Source organism: Alosa sapidissima, chromosome 2 (genome assembly GCF_018492685.1).
Source record: "Alosa sapidissima isolate fAloSap1 chromosome 2, fAloSap1.pri, whole genome shotgun sequence".
In the NCBI taxonomy this organism is placed as follows: domain Eukaryota; kingdom Metazoa; phylum Chordata; class Actinopteri; order Clupeiformes; family Clupeidae; genus Alosa; species Alosa sapidissima.
The window spans coordinates 7,584,795-7,605,056 of NC_055958.1; the positions used below are offsets into that span (position 1 = coordinate 7,584,795).

A 20,262-nucleotide genomic window follows, 5' to 3' on the forward strand; every position below is an offset into this window, starting at 1 on the left:
AACAACGTGCTGCCGGGAGAGGCTTGTCAACTGTGCAGTTACGTCTCCACGCCCTGGTAGTTGCAAAGGAGATGAATATAGACGACTTTGCAGGCGGGCCATCCTGGTGTTACCGCTTCATGCAACGCATGCAGAGCACGGACAACAGTGTGCCAGAAACTGCCAGCAGACTTCCAAACCAAGGTTGACAGTTTTGTTGTTCGTTGAAAAGCAGGTAACTGAACACGTTTCACCGGACCATATTGTCAACATGGACGAGGTCCCCCTCACGTTTGACATCCCCATGGGCTGAAGTGTCACAGAGAAAGGGCAAAAAAGTGTGAATATAGTGACAACTGGTCATGAGAAATCACACTTTACAGTGGTGTTGGCATGTTGTGGAGATGGATCGAAATTGCCACCGATGGTCAACGGAAAACCATGCCAAAAGACGAATTTCCACGCTCAGTTGTCGTGACTGTGAATGAGAATCAAACTTGGCACTCATGCCTGTAGCAAAGCACCTGTAAAGTTAGAAATTAGTCGGAAGAACAGATATGTGAATAAGAAACCAGTGTTGTAATGTAATGGAGTACACTTCGTTACTGTACTTAAGTAGAAATTTCACGTATCTGTACTTTACTTCGCTATTTAAATTTATGTCAACTTTTACTTTTACTCCACTACATTTCCTAGATAAAATGTATACTTTTACTCCGTTATATTTCCACTAAGCATCTTCGTTACTCGTTACTAAAACATAACATTAGAAGAAATGTGTGCGACTGCAATAAGGGAGGTTTGGTGAATCACTGCTCCTAGATTGCATTACGCACGCGCCGCACGCTGCACACTCTATTTCAGCGCTTGTTTGTTGCTAAAGGAGGAGGACGCACAACTGCCATGGAAGCACGAGCACCTAGCCTCATGGAAAACCGCCATGGAAGCACGAGCACCTAGCCTACTGGAGGACCTCCGGTTATCATAGACGACCACCCCGACAATAATGGTGAACTCGGTGAACAGGGTAGTGGTGAAGAGAACGTCATACACCCTTGGCCGTATTTGCAAGAAATGTTTCTGTACATTGGCAGCTTTCTGTGAAACTGAACACTCTGCTAACTGCCTCAGCGGCCTGTGAAAGCCTATTTAGCATCGCGACTTGTCTTCAGTCCAAGAAGAGTAAGACTGAATCAGGCCCGGGGTGGGTAATCGGGAGAATTCCCGGTGGGCCGCTTCACTTTTGGGCCGGTCGAGGAAAAAAATATTGACATTTGTCACGTTAGTCTATCTTTTCTTAAAGTAGGACACGTTCCGCATTCGGTGCATGACTCAAATGCAGTTGGAGTTCTCCCCTCCCAAAAAGAGTTGGTTGGGTCCATACGCTCGTCTTTTCCAAAGTTTTCTCAGGCCTACAGTAGACACAAATGTCAGGAAGGATGGATGGTAGAAAGAGGCCAGGAGAGACTGAGCAGTGGATCAACCAGTCGACCACTGAAAATGATGAGCCCGAAATTAGTGATAAGGCCATGACTACAGGGACAAGTAGAGAGGATAAATTAAAGTTATTTAATGTAAGAAAGAGCAATTACCCTACATGATAAACCTATATGCCTTGTTTGCTCAGAAGAGGGTGTAGTAAAGGAGTAGGCTAAATCACCAAACAACAATATAGCTAAGCCTACCCATGCAAACATAGCCCAAACATGTAGCCTAAATATTAGTTCAATATGCCTCTTTGTGGAAGCGTGGGATAGGCTACATTTCAAAGGCTTTCTTTCTTTCTGTTTTTGTTAACTTGTGGAATAGTGGAATATTTTTTGTTAACTTCTCAGTTGAAGTGAATTTTTATATAACCTTTACACATTTGTTGAACCATGGTACTAATAAACACTACAGGATAGTAAGAGCTGAAATGTTGCTTCATTTATCCAATTTCCACCACTATGGAAAACGTGGGCCGGTCTTGGGCCTGAAACTCCTCGGCACTGAATTCTGGCAACTTTGAAAACCAGCTTCTTTTGAAGATGAACACCTTTTCAGTTTTAACTAATGACTGGCATATTAGTAGCTGGACATAGGTGTGTGTGTGAGAGAGTGAGATGGTGACCTGGGGAGTAAGCCCTAGAAATGCTCATACCACATGACCAAAATGTTCTCCCTACCAGCAAGTCATTTTTTTTAAAGAAATAAGTTATTTATTTTTCATTTTTACCTGAAGTTCATACAAAAGTGAAATTTCTGTTTCTGTTTTTTTCTTTGATATAAGATATGGGAACCCTGAATATGCTTTATGCTTTACTATAAGAAAGCCAAAATAAAGTTCACAATAAAAGTTAAAAAACTAGATGTACCGCAGAGCGGTACAAAACATATGACCGCCGCCCAGTCCAGCACATTTTTTCCACAAAAAATAAATCACGCTGAAAGGCCTATATGATTCTAACGGTCTCACTAAATTGCATTATCCACACTCAATTCTCACTGGTATCTGCTAGACAACAAGTACCAAAACATGATTAGTTCATAGATTTCACATGTAAAATTCATTTTATACAACCCCACCCCCCATCTTGCCTGTTCATAATTCTGAGAAATTCTTGAATTGTGTGCATGTGTGCATGTACACGTTTATGTGTGTGTGTGTGTGTGTGTGTGTGTGTGCGTGCGTGTGTGTTTGCCTGCGTATGTGTGTTTGTGCATGCATGCGTGCATATGTCTACTGTGTGAGTATGTGTCATACGTATGATTACTGTGAATGTATGTGTGTGCGTGTGTATCTGTTTATGCACATGTGTGCACATGGAATGGGTTAACATGACCCCTGGAGGCAAACATACGGAAAAAATTGGTCATCGTAGGCCCTACGGTTCTCAAGATATTCACAGAAAACTGTGTCTGCCCTACCCTCCTTTCGTGGGGATCAGTACAGCGGGGGGGGCTACAGATCAAAACAAAACAAACAATGGTTCCATGCTATCCATGTGGGGTTATATGCCCACCAAGTTTCGTGTACCCCGGTCTTTCAGTGTCCCGGGAATCCTTGTTGGTGTACGGTCACTAAATGTACACATAAATTATTTTATGCTTTCGGAGGGTGTCATAATGATCCTACACTTTCAATTTCGTGCAGTTTTGACCATGTCAGCCAGAGATATTGTGATGAAAACACCAAATTTTTTGCTTTTTAATTTTTAACTACAGTAGGTGGCGCTATACATGAAATAAGTGGTTATGGGATGGGTTGACATGCCCCCTTCAAGTCAAGTCAAGTCAGTTTTATTTGGTATAGCGCATTTAACATGCACAAAGTGCAACCCAAAGCGCTCTACATACAATACATTGACAAAAAACAAAAGACAATAAGATAAAAAATGCCAGACGGAGCGGCGTAGTCGCCAGCGTTGACACCAGATGACAAAAACATTTTTTTAAAAATAACAAACACAAAAGATGCCGGACGGAGCGGCGTAGTCGCCAGCGTTCCCATGACACAAGATAACAGACATACAAGACATACAACACAGACATACAAGACAGACAACACAGAAAATTGAAAATAAATAAATAAAATAATAATAATCATGTTAAAATAATAATAATCATGTTAAAATTAGTCCAATTTCCCACCGGCTGAAAAAGTCCAAGGGCAATGATGACCCGCGTGAAACTGCCAATGCAAGAGCAACAAAGATCTTTCACTTACCAACTCAGATTTAGCACTACTGGCAGTCTGGAGAGCAGAGCACCGGAAGAACAACAGTCTGAAGTCATGATGGGCGATCTTCCTGCTGATCAGCAGCTCGGTGGCTTTAGCAAGACGTTTGTTGCTTCTCCCGACGTCGCCATCAGAGCTCCCCACGTCAGCACTCAATCCAGACTGCAGTCACCCAGCGTCAGAGGCTATACGTTAATGTTAACGTATCTTCACGTCCTTCAGACCAACATACAAAAAAAGGTGGACCTCCTAGGCCCTACGGTTCTCGAGATATTCACAGAAAACTGTCTCCGGCCACCTACAGGCCAGTTGGTGTATAGTAACATAAATTAATTTATTGTGTGGCCCCCCATGAACGGAATTCCACAAAACTTGGCATAATGATCCTACACTTCCAATTTCGTGCAGTTTTGACTATGTTAGTAGATGTCAAATAACCTACTCCTACTGTACAACCCATTTTACTATACTGCTCCACCTGTTCAACATGCTCACGGTCAAAAAATGCAACAAACTCCTTCAAATAGCCAACACTGCCACCAAAATAATAGGTCTGCACACCCCCAATCTACAAGAACAAAACAGCAAGGCCATCACACAGATTGCACATGCAATATCCCAGGACATCACACACCCACTCAACCACTACTTCTCACTCCTGCCATCTGGAAGGAGATTCAGAAGTATAAGGTGCAACAAAGCCTGCTTAAGCAGAAGCCTAATCCCTTCAGCCATCATAACCCTAAACAAAACAAAGCCATATTCATAATACATGCCACCTGATCCCAACTTCTCATATGCAACCACACCTGTGATGTATGTTTTACTCTTTGTCTGTTTGTATTTATGTATTTCGTCTTAAATGTCTGTTGTCTCTTATGCCATGTGATGTACTACACTGTTTGTAAAAATGTGAAGGAAGACATGACAATGTACATAAAATATGTGTAAAGAAATTTCCCTAAGGGAAAATTAAACAAACTAACTACAAGGGAATATCTTTAAAAAGTGGATGATGTAAGTGTTTAGCCTCTTTATGACACATTTCTTGTGATAATGCTCATTTCTTGTTTTATGTTTCTATTTGTGCAGCCTATCCTAGAATCTGGAGTTATTGACCTACTCTGTAGTCTCACACAGAGTGAAAGTCCAGCTCTGAGGATTAATGGCATCTGGGCACTCATGGTAAGGGATCTTCTCACTTATTTATTTTCTTATACCATATACTGAAAAGTTTTAATCTCAGAGTATACGTAGTGCTAGGCGCTATGACCAAAAATGAGTATCACAGTATTTTTTACGATTTTGACGGTTTCATGGTATATCACGGAATTGGTAATTTAGCACGACTAGCCCTCTATAGGTTTGTATTTCATTCTACAGTCAGAGCCACATAGAATAAACATCATAATCATGACATACTACTGATTTATATAAATTTTGCTTACAATACAATTACAATTAATGTCACAATAGAAAAAGTATTTCTATAAAAAGAAAACAGAAAAAGAAAAAATACTGAATACTGAAATGAAATGTCTGAATACTGTTTTTATTCATGACGGCACATATAATGCTGATACTATTACATTACACACTTAGTAGTAGTATGATGTGTGTCTGCCGTTATGCTTGCTGATGCCCTGATTGAAGACTGAAAATTGTTCTTTTGTCATCTGCCATAATTAGGGGTCCGAGCAGCACAGCTGCGGGACCCTTATTGTTTCTGTGCCGTTCAGTTTTCCCCAAAATTCTGTAAAAGTTATACTGCAGCCTAAACCGTAAGTCCTAGAAACTTTACATTTTCAGGTATGGTTACAGTACCCCCCACTACCCATAACCCAAAATTTGGGCTACAGCACCCAAAGGTGGCGCTATTGTCAAAATAGTGAATTATGCTTATTTCTCCTTACCAGATTGACCTAGACTCCAAAATTCTTTCATCATATTAATCTCTCAACTCAGATGCATCTTTTTGACCCTCGTCTTATGCTCTAAAAACTTTTGCCACAAATTTATAGAAAACCCAAATATTATAAAAAGTTTCACAGGCTTCAAATATCATCTCATCTTCAGCAAAATTCTCATAGACAATGTTTAGACCAAGCCTCACAAAAGTTATCAAAAGAATTTTGATATGTTCCATTTCAGAGATATAGTCCAATAAAGTTGGACCACTCAGCCCTTTTTTCCTATATCACCTATATTCCTATACGAGTTATTTTGTTATTGTATAACAACCACACAACCATCATTAGGTGGATACCATTAGCAGTGCAAATTTTGAGATCTGTACTCTTTCTAAAAAGCTCTTAATTCTCTTGTGAAATGTATACTTGGAGTTTTCTTGATGTTGAGTGTTTACCAATACACATTTTCATCATGTGAAAGTGAGTTTAGGATTGTCTGTGGCTCAATGGGATAATGCCTTCTACTTGTGATCATTAGGTTGAGAGTTCAAATCCCAGCTAGAGCATTATCATCAAGCTGCACATGCTATTGGTAATTTAAGATTCACATCATTGAATAGCACCCGAATGACATTAGCCAATCAACATTCACACTCATCAGTTTCCAAGAATCTCAATGCCGAGAGGGGAACTTCTTTGTTAACCATTTTCCTTCAAAATTAACTCTGTCATATTTATATTTCTTCCATTAGTGTTTTTGACTACACATTTTTCATTTCCCCGGAATGTCAACCATTTTTCAGGTGTACTCTTTTAGGATAGGCCTAAATTCTGTTGTGAAATTTGACCTATAATGACATGAATTAGGCTCATATCTTACTAACGCTTTCATGGATTGAAACCAAACTTTGTACATGGACTTAAGAACCAATCCCAATCCAATCCAGTCCAAAACAATCCAATCCAATCAACAATCACATGAAGTACTGTAGGCTCATATCTCAGCAATCCCAATCCAATCGAGTCCAATCCAATCCAATCCAGTCCAATTCAATCCAATCCAATCAAAAATCACTTGAAGTAGGCTCATATCTCAGCAATCCCAATCCAATACAGTCCAGTCCAGTCCAGTCCAATCCAATTCAGTCCAATCCAATCTATAACCACAGGAAGTAGGCTCATGTCTCAGCAATGCTTTTACGTATGGAAACCAGATTTTGTACATGGACTAAATACCCATTCCCAATCCAATCCAATCCAATCCAAGCCAAGCCAAGCCAGTCCAGTCAAGTCCGGTCCTGTCCAATGCAATACCAATCCCAATCCCAACTCCTGTTCAACTGCTTGGCCCCCTCATTGCTGCTTGCAGCTATGAGGGGGCCAAGCAGTCAGCGAAGCTGCGAAGGCACCCATTGTGTTTGTTAGTTTTCTTATTATTCCTCTGGCATGGGAGTCTATGGCAGCCCATAGAACCGTCTGGTGAAAAGTTGTGAAATTTGGCACACTAATTAGGCAAAGTCCCATGATTAATTTCACCAAGATTCAAGTCGGCACCTCGAGCGCTCTAGCGCCAACAACAGGCCAAAGTTGCACATGCGTTCACGCGTGTAACTTCTGACCATTGGCCTGATTTTGAAAAATGAAGTACTGTTGGAATCCTTGGACCAAGCCGAGTTCAACGTACCCTATGACGTCAATTTCTGCCATGATGGATTTTCCGCCATGTTGGATTTAGTCAAAAACCTTTAAAAAGTTTCACGCCTCACATAGTTTGTCCGATTTTCACGAAACTTAGTACATATGATATTGAGACCAAGCAGCACAAAAGTTATCCCTTTTTGTCTTCGGAACTAAAACCGTTCTCCCGTAACAGCCAATCGAAATTTGTAGCGAAGCCGCCAAACAGGAAGTGAGCTCATATCTCTGCAACCATTTCATGTATCATAACCAAACATAGTACGTGGACTCATAACCCCATCATGAGGATGTTCAAAAACTTTAGTGACCTCTCACCTCTAGGGGGCGCTGCAATTAGGAAAAATGTGTTTTGGCCTGTAGCTGCTGTTGTGTTTGGAATTAAAATGTACTAGTGGGGTCTGTTAATACTGTCGGAGGTCCATAGGCTGACCCAAGCCAAATTGTGATGTCATCGTAATTGATTCGGCCGCCATGTTGGATTTAATCAAAAACGCCTAAAAGTTTTCACAGGTCACAAAGTTTGTCCGATTTTCAAGAAACTTGGTGCAGATGATCTTCAGACCAAGCCTCAAAAAAGTTATCCCTTTTTGTCTTCAAATTTAAAACCGTTCGCCCGTAACAGCCAATTAAAATTGTCGTCAAAGCCGCCAAACAGGAAGTGAAGTGATATCTCAGCAAGGTTTTCTCGTGTCAAGACTAAACTTACTACATGTGCTCAGGACCCAATTAGGAGGAGGCTCAAGAAATTTGGTACACTTGAACACAGTGTGGCGCTATAATCACAGGAAGTAGGCTCATATCTCAGCAATGCTTACACTACGTTAGTGTTTCCCAAAACCATAGTAGCAACGAACGTTCGCAACCACGTAAAGTTCGTAATCGTAAAGTTGTGTAGTTACAACTACACCTCTCGACCTGTGGTAGAATGCTAGAAGCATAGTTCCAGGGATCTTCATGTCAAAGACGTCACTGACGCCAGTTATTTGTTTGCAAATTAATAATTATAAATATATTTAGGTTTCTAATTGATATTTACACTTCTAACCACCATACATCCATATTTTAAAATGCCCAAGGCAGAAAATACATAAATTAAAAGTCAATTTGCAGCCATGTGCACGTAAGTAAAAGTCATACACTTGCAGATAATAATAAGGTGGTGCGCACTTTTTGACGAGTCAGCTGAGAATATGTAGCCTTTGATTTTCATGGGGGTGGGGGGGGGTGGGGGGGTGGTTTAGTTTAGTAAAGGTTACCTTGTTAGTTTACGCAAACCAAGCCAAGAAGGCTGATTCTGATTTTGATAATATGATCTGCACAAAAGATAAACTTAGGTAAACAACGATGTCAATATTGTTGTCAAAATCTTAACCCAGATTCGAACTCTTGGACAGGGGACTGGTAACTGCTGTGCAATGGCGGCAGTCATCTGCCGGCCTTAACGCAATGCGCCACAGAAGTATGTGCTAGTGCCCGTTCACGTGCTACTAAACGTCATTAACCACCTTAGTCCAGACTACTGAAGTTTCAACTATCATGGTCCAAACTTACAGTACTATGTAATAGAGCTCGACCGATAAAGGATTTTGAAGGCCGATACCGATACAAATATTTGTTGATTTAAAAATCCGATATATCGGCCGATATATTTTTTTTTTTTTCAGAAACACGCAACAAAACATTAACAGATTTCCCTAACATTAGTTATTTGTAGTTATTTATGAGTATTGACTAAAATAATATGATAATGCATTTCAAAAACAAACTTGTTTATTTTTAAATAATATTGTCACAGTGGAACAGAGGAACATCAAAATATATTAAAGTTCAGGATGTGTGGCGCGTTATACACGAGTGTTGCCAGCAGGGACGGTGTAGAGTGCCCTCTGGTGGACAAACTATACAACGCCAACACTCATGACATGGTTGAAGGGTGTTTCGTCCGTTTTTATTTTATTTTTAAAATATTCATTTATCGGCCATTATTAATGCCGATACCGATAGTTTGGAAAATGCCTAATATCGGCCGATAATATCGGCCCGCCGATTAATCGGTCGGGCTCTACTATGTAAGTACGACAGTTTTGGGAAACAGTCGTAACTTACATGTTGGTTAGTTGAACGATGCATCCTGTTAGTAAAAAGCTTACCTCCATAGTTGTACGGGAAACGCACCCCAGATCAGCTTGTATAGGCCATTAGCAATCTGTTTATTTTATTTTATGAAGCCTACACAGTAGATCACATGCCACATTCTCATTTTCAATAGACAGATGCAATAGCCATTGGTCAAGTATTGAGTATAAAGCAATTAAGATAGTACCCTATACAAAGAGTACTTCATACTATCATAAAAATCATTAAAACGAATAGCATTTTGCAACTTGACAAAACACTGGATTAAATATCGTAGGCACAGGAGAAAACTTGTACATCCATTGGCCCGTGGGGAGATCACATGCCAGTTGCCTCTCACTTCAGTGCTATGACTCGTTCGGCTGTGAGCTTGTTTCGCCAAAAAAACTCTATTGCAGATATCAATGCGTATTTGTTCATGGGTTTGGCCTCACAGCAGAGGCTTAGACAACTATTCTGCCGCACTAAGGCAGAAGGTTGTAACTTCGATTTTGGAGAAAATGAGTTTTTGTCATTATTAGGACAATAAACATACGTTTCATCATGTAGACAAACATCAAGTTTCAATTAGGGGCGGTGGTAGTGTAGTGGTTAAGGAGCTCGGCTAGCGTGCAGTAGCCTGAAAGTTGTCGGTTCAATTCCCGGCTTCCACCGTTGTGCCCTTGAGCAAGGCACTTAACCCCAAGTTGCTCCGGGGACAACTTGTAATATACAGTAGCTGACATATGTAAGTCACTTTGGTCAAGAAGTGTCTGCTAAATGTAATGTAATGTAATGTAATTTGGTTGTTTTTTGGGAGAAATAAGATTATGTTTTTGCCGTAACTTCAAAAAGCCTAGGGGAAACTGTGGCAGAAGCCAGTAACATCAGATACGGCTTTATGCCTTCCTTTCACGCTGCTATTGAACACTCGATTGAAGTTACGGTGCGAAGTTATGGCAAGCTGCCTTCTGACCGACCATCAACGTGAAGTTGTATTGCCGGCTGGTGTTATGTCTAGGCTATGCATTATTCAATTAAATCACCTCAGACACACACTAACTTCAATAAAGTGTATACAGTAGCCTACATGTTTTGCAGTGCTTGCTTTTTGTTAGATTGATGGCTTTGAAACGTACCCTCGTCTAAATGCCAAGGACAAGGAATGATTAAAGATAGGGCCTAGGCTAACTTAAAAGCCTAAACTCAACAACATATTCAGTAACAAGCGCATTAGAGCATGGCTTGTAGCCTAGGATATCTTAATTCACATCACAGCCCGTAATACAAGGCTACATGTCAACTGGAAAAAAATGTTAGCTCTCGCCAGCAAATGATAGTCATTGACTGAAAACTACGCGAGTTTGTTGGAGCCGCAACGACACACCTTCCACACACACACACACACATCAGCAGCAGGAATGTAGTAATTTAGAGCCTACCTTTAGTTGAACCCTGGTTAAAATCCATACCAAACAACCGACGAGAAAGCAAATCCATTAAATCTGCCACGAGTTTTTAAAACTTGCTGCCGGCTAGTCAAAACTTGTTACAGGCTGTCAATTCTATCAATGCAATCCTAAAGTTTAGTGTAGCTGCAGGTTAGTTGGGAAATTAAAGCTAGTCGCAAAGCAGGCAGCTTTAAATTGCAGTAATATAAAATTACCAAATAAAGGCAACCGATCACATCCTAATCTACCTAATTTCTGTGGGAGAACTTTGTTTTATCATCTGCATTTGGTTAAGTTTCCATTCTATCCAGGAAAATGTATAGGCCTAGGCTACAGTGTTTAATCATAATTTTGAAAAGACCTACACACATCATCAAAACGTTTTCCTGATTTCATTATAATAATGCAAATACTGCAAGTAAAATCCCAAGAAATATGAATTCCTATGTTTTCACTGAAACTTTTCAGCAGACATTAAGATGCTACAATGGGATGATTCTGAAATATTTTTGCTGTTCTTATCTAGGCTGGTTATCAAAATAAACAAGCCAATGAGTCTAAATTAGTGCCTCATATCCAAACAGAAAAATATGCTTTATATATATTAAAACATCTGTCAGAAGTGACTGTCAGTGTGGTAGGCTACTAGAAAAAAATGAAAACTATCATTTTCATATGATGTTGATAAATGTGAAGCCATTTTATCATAGTGAGTCCAATAGGGTTAATATTGCTTACATTTTAAGTGAAAGTTATCATTGTTATCATAACATTGTGCTATAAAATAGAAGTTAAGGTATTTTGCCTTAGTATGACCGATTGTCATTTTGTGGGCAATACTAAGGCAGAATACAGTAACTTCCAAAAAAGGGCCAAAGGTCAAATTTGAGTTCAATTTTTTTTTTTGTAGATAGATTAATACAGGTAAACACTAACACTTCCTTCAGTGGAAGAACAAAATGCTGAATGAAGCCCAAAGATATGAAGGCATATCTGGCAAGTTGTTATTTTTTGAAGACGTAAATGGTTGGGCTATAGGCCTAGTTTGCAAGAAGGAGACATAATTGCGTGAGCATGCCACACTATCCACAGCTGTGGTAGTGGGTGGTAGGAGGATCAGGGGCGCCGCTAGGGTTGTAATTCCATAGTTTGCACCATAGGTGGCCTACCCCCCCCCCCAAAAAAAAAGATACTCTACCTTATTTACAAGATTTGCGTTTTTGGTAAATGTAGGCTAGCCTATTATGTAGGCCTCTCTTTATTGAGTCTAAGAAAAACCTTTACATAAATTGGAACAGAAAGCCCTTCTTAGTCACGTCAACCTACCCATGTCATCCCTTATCAAATAGCCTACCGCATGAAGCGTCTAACTTTTACAACACTGGCTGCAGGCTACGTGGGCTATAGGGGTGTTTCAAGCTTTTTAAAAGTTTTGGGATGAGGGAGATTTCTCCCCCGGGAATTTTTTTAAAATTCTGGTTGCTAAACACACTATTTAAACGCAGTTTGGGAAGGACAGGAATACCGTTACAGAGCAGGGGCTCTGGCTCAAATTAGGTGAACATACCTTATGCGCATTAACTTCACTGCCCAACCCGCAAAAAAGGGAAAGAAAAAAACAAGTTTATGTCGCAATTTGCGATAGAGAAAAACACAGTTATGGTAATCTACTAACAATAACGATTTGCTCACAACACTCTAAATACATTGCACTGCTGTTTTGGTTGTCCCAAACTTTTATACGACAAGCCTACGCAGTCAAGGATTTTTAACACCCGCACCAACCCTACTCGTCATGACGCGCCTTAGCCCCAAAAAGGTTGAGAACCTTGGCTCTACGCATTAACTGAATCCTTGTTCCAAACAGTGCTTTATTTTTTTAAAATAAGCCTACAGAGGAAAGCAAACAATTCAACATTTTAAACATGTGTAGACCGTGACCGTAGAGGACAATCTCTCGCTGCTGTCAGTGTCAGCATCACTGCTAAGAACAGTGCGTCTTTTAACGTTACGGTTAAACGCCTGAAAAATATGAAGCTGCTGCTGTTGTTTTCTTTTCATGACTGAATGATTTAGGCTATTATCCTATAATTCAATGTAACGTTTAGGCTATTATCCTATAATTCAATGGAACATTCAGATTGCACATGAGTCAATAAATATAGGCTAGTTGTCACACAAGTGTTTTTTTATTGTTGTAGGCTAATATTGAATGATTTCATAAATAAAGCTGTGAAAAAATTGTATGCACAGTGCGTACAGGATTACGCCTGCCGGCGCCACTGAGGAGGATTACTGTTAGCGCAGGATTTTATAAAATTTTTCAACAGAAGGCTTGCCTCGAATGCCCAAAAAAAAAGGCCTGTGGTTTGCGCAGCCTACAGTAAGTAGGTCTTAGTGAGTTAGGAGTCCTCTAGACTTCTTTTAAGCTGTCTCAGAGGTGGAACGTTGCGTTCGTTGGGGGCAGGGCCGGATTAACAATTCATAGACCCTTGGGCAGGGTGGAAGGGGTCACCTAGTACTTTCTGGGCTTTATGGCTAATCCGTGTGGCATAGATGGAGGCTACAGATGGGATGACATGTCCTATGATTTGGGATGCAGAATGCACCACCTTCTCCAACTGCTTCCTCTCTGAAGAGGTGGTGTTACCATACCAGACAGTGATGGAGAAGACAAGCACACTTTCCACTGTAGCTCTGTAAAACTGGAGCATTGCATCCCTAGCTACACCAAACTTCCTCAGCTGGCGCAAAAAGTGAAGCCTCTGGTGGGCTTTGCTTATGATGAGGTTAGTGTTGACCTCCCACTTTAGGGACTGACATATGGTGGTGCCAAGGAATTTGAAACTAGACACTCTCTCTACTGCCTGGTCATCAATGATCAGAGGGGAGTGAGCTACTGTATTTTTTCTAAAATCTATAATCAGTTCTTTTGTCTTGTTGACATTTAAAAACAGGTTGTTCCCCTTACACCATACCTCTAAGGCTGCCACTTCAGATCTGTAATCTGACTCACAGTTCTTACTGATAAGACCCACCACAGTTGTATCATCTGCATACTTGAACATTTTTACATTCTCAGAATGGGACACACATTGGTGTATAGAGAATAGAGCAGAGGAGAGAGGACACATCCTTGTGGGGCCCCAGTGTTGAGAATACTGGGTTTGGAGAACAGGTTGTCTATTTTCACCACCTGCCGCCTGTCTGATAAAAAGTTTAAAATCCAGTGACAGAGGGATTGATTGATTCCCATCAACTGGAGTTTACCAAATAATATAGTGGGTATAATAGTGTTAAAAGCAGAACTGCAGCAGAACTCTTGCATATGTAGCTGGGGCCTCTAGGTGCTGCAGGATGCTGTGGAGGCACAGGGAAACAGCATCCTCTACAGACCTGTTAGCACGGTAAGCAAACTGATAGCTGTCCATCCCAACACTGGCTAACTGTCTACAGACGAGCCGTTCAAAAACCTTCATTGCAATAGAGGTCAGAGCAACAGGCCTGTAGTCATTCAAACAGCTGATATTTGATTTTTTAGGTACAGGGATGATTACAGCAGATTTAATAATATGTTAAGCGAATCAATTAACTATTGTAGGCTACCATTAATTAATAACGTAAGCAACACCCAGGTAACATGTTGTCCAGGCTATCTGAAACAAGGGGTTGCCTCTCATCTACAACAACTGGTTACCTTGGGCTGCTACAGTCGTCAGTGCACTGTGCACAGTTGGCCTATGCTCTTTGTGGTTGATCAACTAAAAATAAAAGATGTATTTGGTGATGATGTTATCGTAGGCCTAGTAGACCTACATTCTGAGAAACGATCTACATAGCGCACCAGACCGCAATGTCTTCAAGGGTTGAATGAAGGGAGTTTGCAAAAATTAGTGTATTTTTCAAGTCAATAAACATTCTTAATTTTCGAATGTCTTTGTCAGGGAACATCTGACTTTTAAAAACCATAGGCCTGGTAGTCGCCCAGACAAGGAGTTATAAGATAAAGGTAATACCATTTGTGTCACCTAATGTAGTTCAGTGAATTAGCAAGATACCATCAGAAGCCAACAATCATAAAGCACAGTGCATGCGCTGCTCTTCCCTGCGCATGAAGCTGTCTGCGTGTTGTTGGCTAGATTTGCATGAGTTCTTTCTATCTGCTTTACTTTTGTGAGTTGCAACCACCTAGGCTATGTTATAGACGTTATGAGGTACCAGTGTTTAGCTGTGTCACAAAACAATAAGCTTTGTCAGACTACTTTTAAAATGATATTCAGGGCTATATACATTTTAAACATTCGGGGCTAAAGACCCGACAAAGCCTTGCGTTAATTCTTCAGGTGGGAAGTGTCAGGAATTTTCATACGAGAGATGCTCTCATTGGTGGTTAGTATATGGAGTAGGGAATTGACAGCAACATATCCAATCACATTATGAGAGATGCTGAATTTAACATAAACTGCGATGTTTCATTTTAAATTAAAGGAACCGTATGTAAGAAAAATATTTCAACTAATCATAAAATGGCCCTGATATGTCACTAGACATTAAGAAATCATGTTAATTTCAAATACTTATATCACTGACAACAGTAGTCCAGCCAGGATATTGTCATTTAAAAAGTGAAGTTGCAGCCCTCAACTGTTGTTGATGTTGTGTTGTGTCATGTCATGTTGTGTTTTGGCCTGATAAGCCACCCTCCATCTATCTACTAATCATGAAGTCAGTAGTGTTTCGCCATCCGCGTGTGCAACCTCGAGTCAGGGGGGAGGGGGAGGGGATACACCGCTCTTCAGTATTTTGAAAGTGATTGCAGTACCAGTTTTGGCCACAATCTTACATATGGTTCCTTTAATGTAAATTTAGCCGGGACTGTAAGCTGGCACACGTGGGTGCTCAATGTTTTCAGTGGGTGCCCGAGAGATGGAGCACCCACGGTATCGGCGCCTATGACAAGCGTATCTCGCGGTTGCATCCATTACAAACAAACATGCAATGTGAACGTCTGGGATTGGGGAGAGCACTAAATGCTCTTCTGAATAAGCACAAAGTCAAGCCTTTAAATGAAAAACACTCTTTAATAATCAAAAAAATAAACTCTAATGAAGTAAACTTGTGACCATCCAAAATTGTTTATCGCCTGTAACTCTGTGATAACAGGACGTAACAGGAAAGCATTTGGCTGAGCAACGGAGGTTAATATGCTCTATATTTTGTCCAAATGATGTCTGTCTATCATCGTTGCACTCGGAGAAAACCTGAATGTTTAATTTGTCCTGCGTTTCTTCTACGGCTGCAAACGGGATTCACTCGCTGTTAACCAAATATTTCTTTATTAGGGCAGGGCAGGCATATTTCTGGCTATTAAATTATTTCTAAACCAGTCTGCTAAAGTCTGTAGTGAAGTCTGTGTAGGGTTTTCCAGCTCCATTTCTTTTTACAAGACACCCTGCTCACTTGAGACCTCTGCCGGTTGTTGCAGCGCCGTTGCAGCGTCACTGGAAAAATACAAATTAAAGTCGCGTGATGCCGCGTGATCCCGCGCACGGACCGCGAGGGAAGCTGGCCAAGTCGAAGCACTGCCCACTGTATGTCAACAGTAAGATCTTAAACTGGACTCTCTGGGTAACTGGTAACCAGTGTAGCTGCAACAGTACAGGTGTTATGTGGCTTGTGGACTTTGTGCCTGTTACTATCCTGGCTGCAGAGTTCTGGATTATTTGGAGGCGGTGGAGTGATTTCTGTGAAATGCCAGAGAAGATGGAATTGCAGTAATCAATGTGGGATGTAACATAGGCGTTTACAAGTATTTCTGCACTCTGCTGACTGAGGGAGACACACTGTTAATATGGGCAGTGAATGAAAGTGTGCTGTCTAGTATAACACCAAGACTCTTCACCTTGGTGGAGCAGGCAATGTTGGAGCCATCTACAGATAGGGAGAGTCTGTTTTCCATCTTTGCCAGCGTTGTTTTTGAGCCAACAACAAGTACTTCAGTCTTGTTACTGTTCAGTTTCAGGTAGTTGTTAGTCATCCACAGATTTATATCATGCAGACAGGCAGTCATCGATATTTCTCAGTGGGAGGAGGTAGATGATGAAGAGCAGGGGCCCCAGAACAGACCCCTGTGGCACTCCCTTTGTGACAGCAGCACTCTCCGACTTGTGGTCCAAAATCTGGACAAGCTGTGTCCTGCCAGAGAGATAGGAGGTGAACCATTGATGAACCCTGCCCTGCACTCCAGTGTTGGTAAGACGCTCCAGAAGCAGCTGATGGGATATGCTGTCAAAAGCTGCACTCAGGTCAAGGAGGATTAGGATGGAAATGAGTCCAGCATCAGCTGTGCAGAGGAGGTCATTTGTTACCTTCACCAAGGCAGTCTCTGTGCTGTGCTTTGGTCGAAATCCAGACTGAAATGGCTCAAACAGATCATTGTCCTTCAAATGATCCTGGAGTTGAGATGCCACCACCCTCTCCATAATTTTTGAAATGAATGGTAAATTGGAGATGGGTCGATAGTTGTTGAGATCATCATGGTTCAGCCCAGGTTTTTTCAGGGTTGGTTTGACAATAGCAGTCTTCAATGAAGGAGGGATTTGACCAGTGATGAGCGAGGTGTTAATTATTGATGTTATTATTGAGATGATGGATGGTAGGTACATCTTGACCAGGCTTGTCGGAACAGGGTCCAACTGACAGGTGGAGGAGTTGCACTTGGTGATGAGACCAGAGATGTAACTTTCAGCAGGGAGACTGAATTCACTGAGTGCATTTATTGTAGGTGAGACCAACTCAATCAAGGAGCATGGGTATAGGTAGTGTGGTGGCTGCTGTATCCCAACTTATGGGTTGTAATGGGAGAACAGATGATTTGTAAATCCCAATTGATCAAGTATTCTGATACAACCCCAAAACAGAAAAAGTTGGGACGTTGTGTAAAATGTGAATAAAAACAGAATGTAATAATCTGCAAATCTCTTAAACTCATATTTAGTTGCAAAAAGGACGCAGACAATGTATCAAATGTTGAAAATGAGAAATTTGACTATTTCATGGAAAATATATGTTAATTTTGAATTTGATACCAGCAACATGTTTCAAAAAAAGCTGGGACGGGGGTAACAAAATTCTGGAAAAGAAAAAATGTTTCACAACTAATTAGGATAACTGGCAACAGGATTGGGTATGAAAAAGAGCATCCAAGAGAGGCAGGGTCTCTAAAGATGTAGGGGTATTTATCACTCTGTGCAAACCTGTGCACAAATGATGAAACAATGTCATTTTAATGCTTCTTAACATAAAATTGTGACGTATTTAGGGAGTTCATCATCTACAGGACGTAATATTGTTTAAACATTCAGAGAATCCAGAGAAATCTTTGCAAACAAGGGAAATAGCTGAAAAACAAATTGGATGGCCGTGGTCTTTTGGACCTCAGATGGCACTGCATCAACACCAGACCTGTTTCCAGACCTGTCATTGTATTAGCTCAGGACAACCTCTGATAACCATTGTCTATGTGCCCAGTTTGATACTCAATTCCAAAACTACAGCCAAAATTGTAACAGCTAAAATTGTATTGAGACATGATACAGAAAATACCACCCTCTTATCTGGGCCTGAGCTTGTTTAAAATGGACTGAGGTAACGTGGAAAAAGGTCCTGTGGTTAGACCAATCAAAATTTGCCATTCGTTTTGGAAATCATGGACTCACCTGGGCTAAAGAGGAGGGCCTATTCACGTATCCAACCTATCCAACTTGTTTTAGTGCTCAGTTCGAAACCAAACATCTATGACGGCGTGGAGGAGCATTAGTGCCAACAGCATGGGCATCTTGCACATTTGGCAAAGCACAATCAATTCTGAATGATGTATACAGGTTTTGATCAACATAATACTGCGATCCAGGCAATGTCTTTTACAGGGACGACCTTGAATATGTCAGGAAAACAATGCCAAAATGAATTCTGCACATATTTAAATAGTATTTCTCCATAGAGGAAGAGTCCAGGTGCTACGATGGCATGTCTGCAGTCCAGATTTGTCAAATTAGGTGCATAATGGAATAAAAAGCATTACTAAGAATACCCCATACTGTTGAGCAACTGAAATCCTATATCGGGGAGTAATGGGACAACATTTCATTCTCAAAACTGTAGCAAATGGTCTCCTCAGTTCCTAAACATTTACAAAATTGTGTTAAATGAAGAGGTGAAGCAGCACATTGGTAAACATGCTCCCATCCCAACTTTTTTTGGAACATGTTGCTGGCATCGAATTCAATAGGAACATATACCATATTTTACGGACTATAAGTCGCTCCTGAGTATAAGTCGCATCAGTCAAAAAATGCGTCATAAAACATATATAAGTCGCACCGGACTATAAGTCGCATTTATTTAGAAATGTATTTCACAAAATCCAAAACCAAAAACAGAGACTATGTAACTGGATTATTGAGGCCAAAAAGATTAATGAAGATGAAGGAGTGAAGGCAGCCAAGAGGAGGGCAGGAAGGTAATTGCAAAGCAAAAGATTCACTGAAAGAAAATGCCATGAGGTGCACCAAAATGTTACTAAAATGTGGAGAATACAATGCAATCAAGCATTTTGGGCGATGTGGAGTCACAAGCTGGCAGCAGATTAAATGCTCATGAGAGAGAAAAAGATGCAGTTTTAGACGTGACCGAAAAGATAGGCCTATAGGCCCAACGGTATTTGTAAAGCAATTTACAAAAGATTCACAGAACAAAAATGCTGATGTGGTACATGAAAATGTAGCTAAAAATGTGGAGAATGCAATGCAATCAAGCATTTTGGACGATGTGGAGATGCAAGCTGGCAGCAGATTAAATGCTCTAGAGAGAAAAAGATGCGGGTTTAAATTGACGTGCAGACCGAAGCTGCAGCAAGCAGGTGATATTTAGAAATGTATTTCACAAAATCCAAGACTAAGAACAGACAGACTATGTAACTGTACACAGTGAGGCCAAAAATATTGAGAATTCTACAGGGAATGTTAATGAAGAAGAAGGAGTGAATAGTGGCAAGAGGCAAGCCGAAGGCTGCTGACAAGGCCCGACGCTAATTGTAAAGCAATTTACAAAAAAATCACTGAACTCAAATGCTGATGTGGTACATGAAAATTTAGCTAAAAATGTGGAGAATGCAATACAATCAATCATTTTGTACGATATATTGGCACAGGCTGGCATACAGCAGAACAATTGCTTGGCTGGCCACCTCCGAGAGAGCGAGAGAAAAAAAGATGCACATTTAAAAGGGTCTAAATTCCAGCGCGGAATTGCGGGTAGGCCTATTGCGAATAAATTATTACTTATAATTATTACTTAAAAGTCCCGCAAATCTAGCCATCATAATGCGAGA

General features: G+C 40.7%; 1 protein-coding gene across 5 annotated transcripts in view; it reads left to right on the forward strand.

Annotated features, from left to right (window-relative positions):
* armc8 (armadillo repeat containing 8) overlaps positions 1-20,262 on the forward strand; it is a 273,575-nt gene that overhangs the window by 185,237 nt on the left and 68,076 nt on the right. For all 5 annotated transcript variants that reach the window (XR_006024507.1, XR_006024506.1, XR_006024508.1 and 2 more), the window contains exon 16: positions 4,790-4,882. Coding sequence is in view for 2 of the 5 variants with exons in the window: in XM_042067501.1 (XP_041923435.1) it covers positions 4,790-4,882 (93 nt within the window). In the remaining 3 variants the exon portion in view is untranslated. The remainder of the gene's footprint in view (positions 1-4,789; positions 4,883-20,262) is intronic.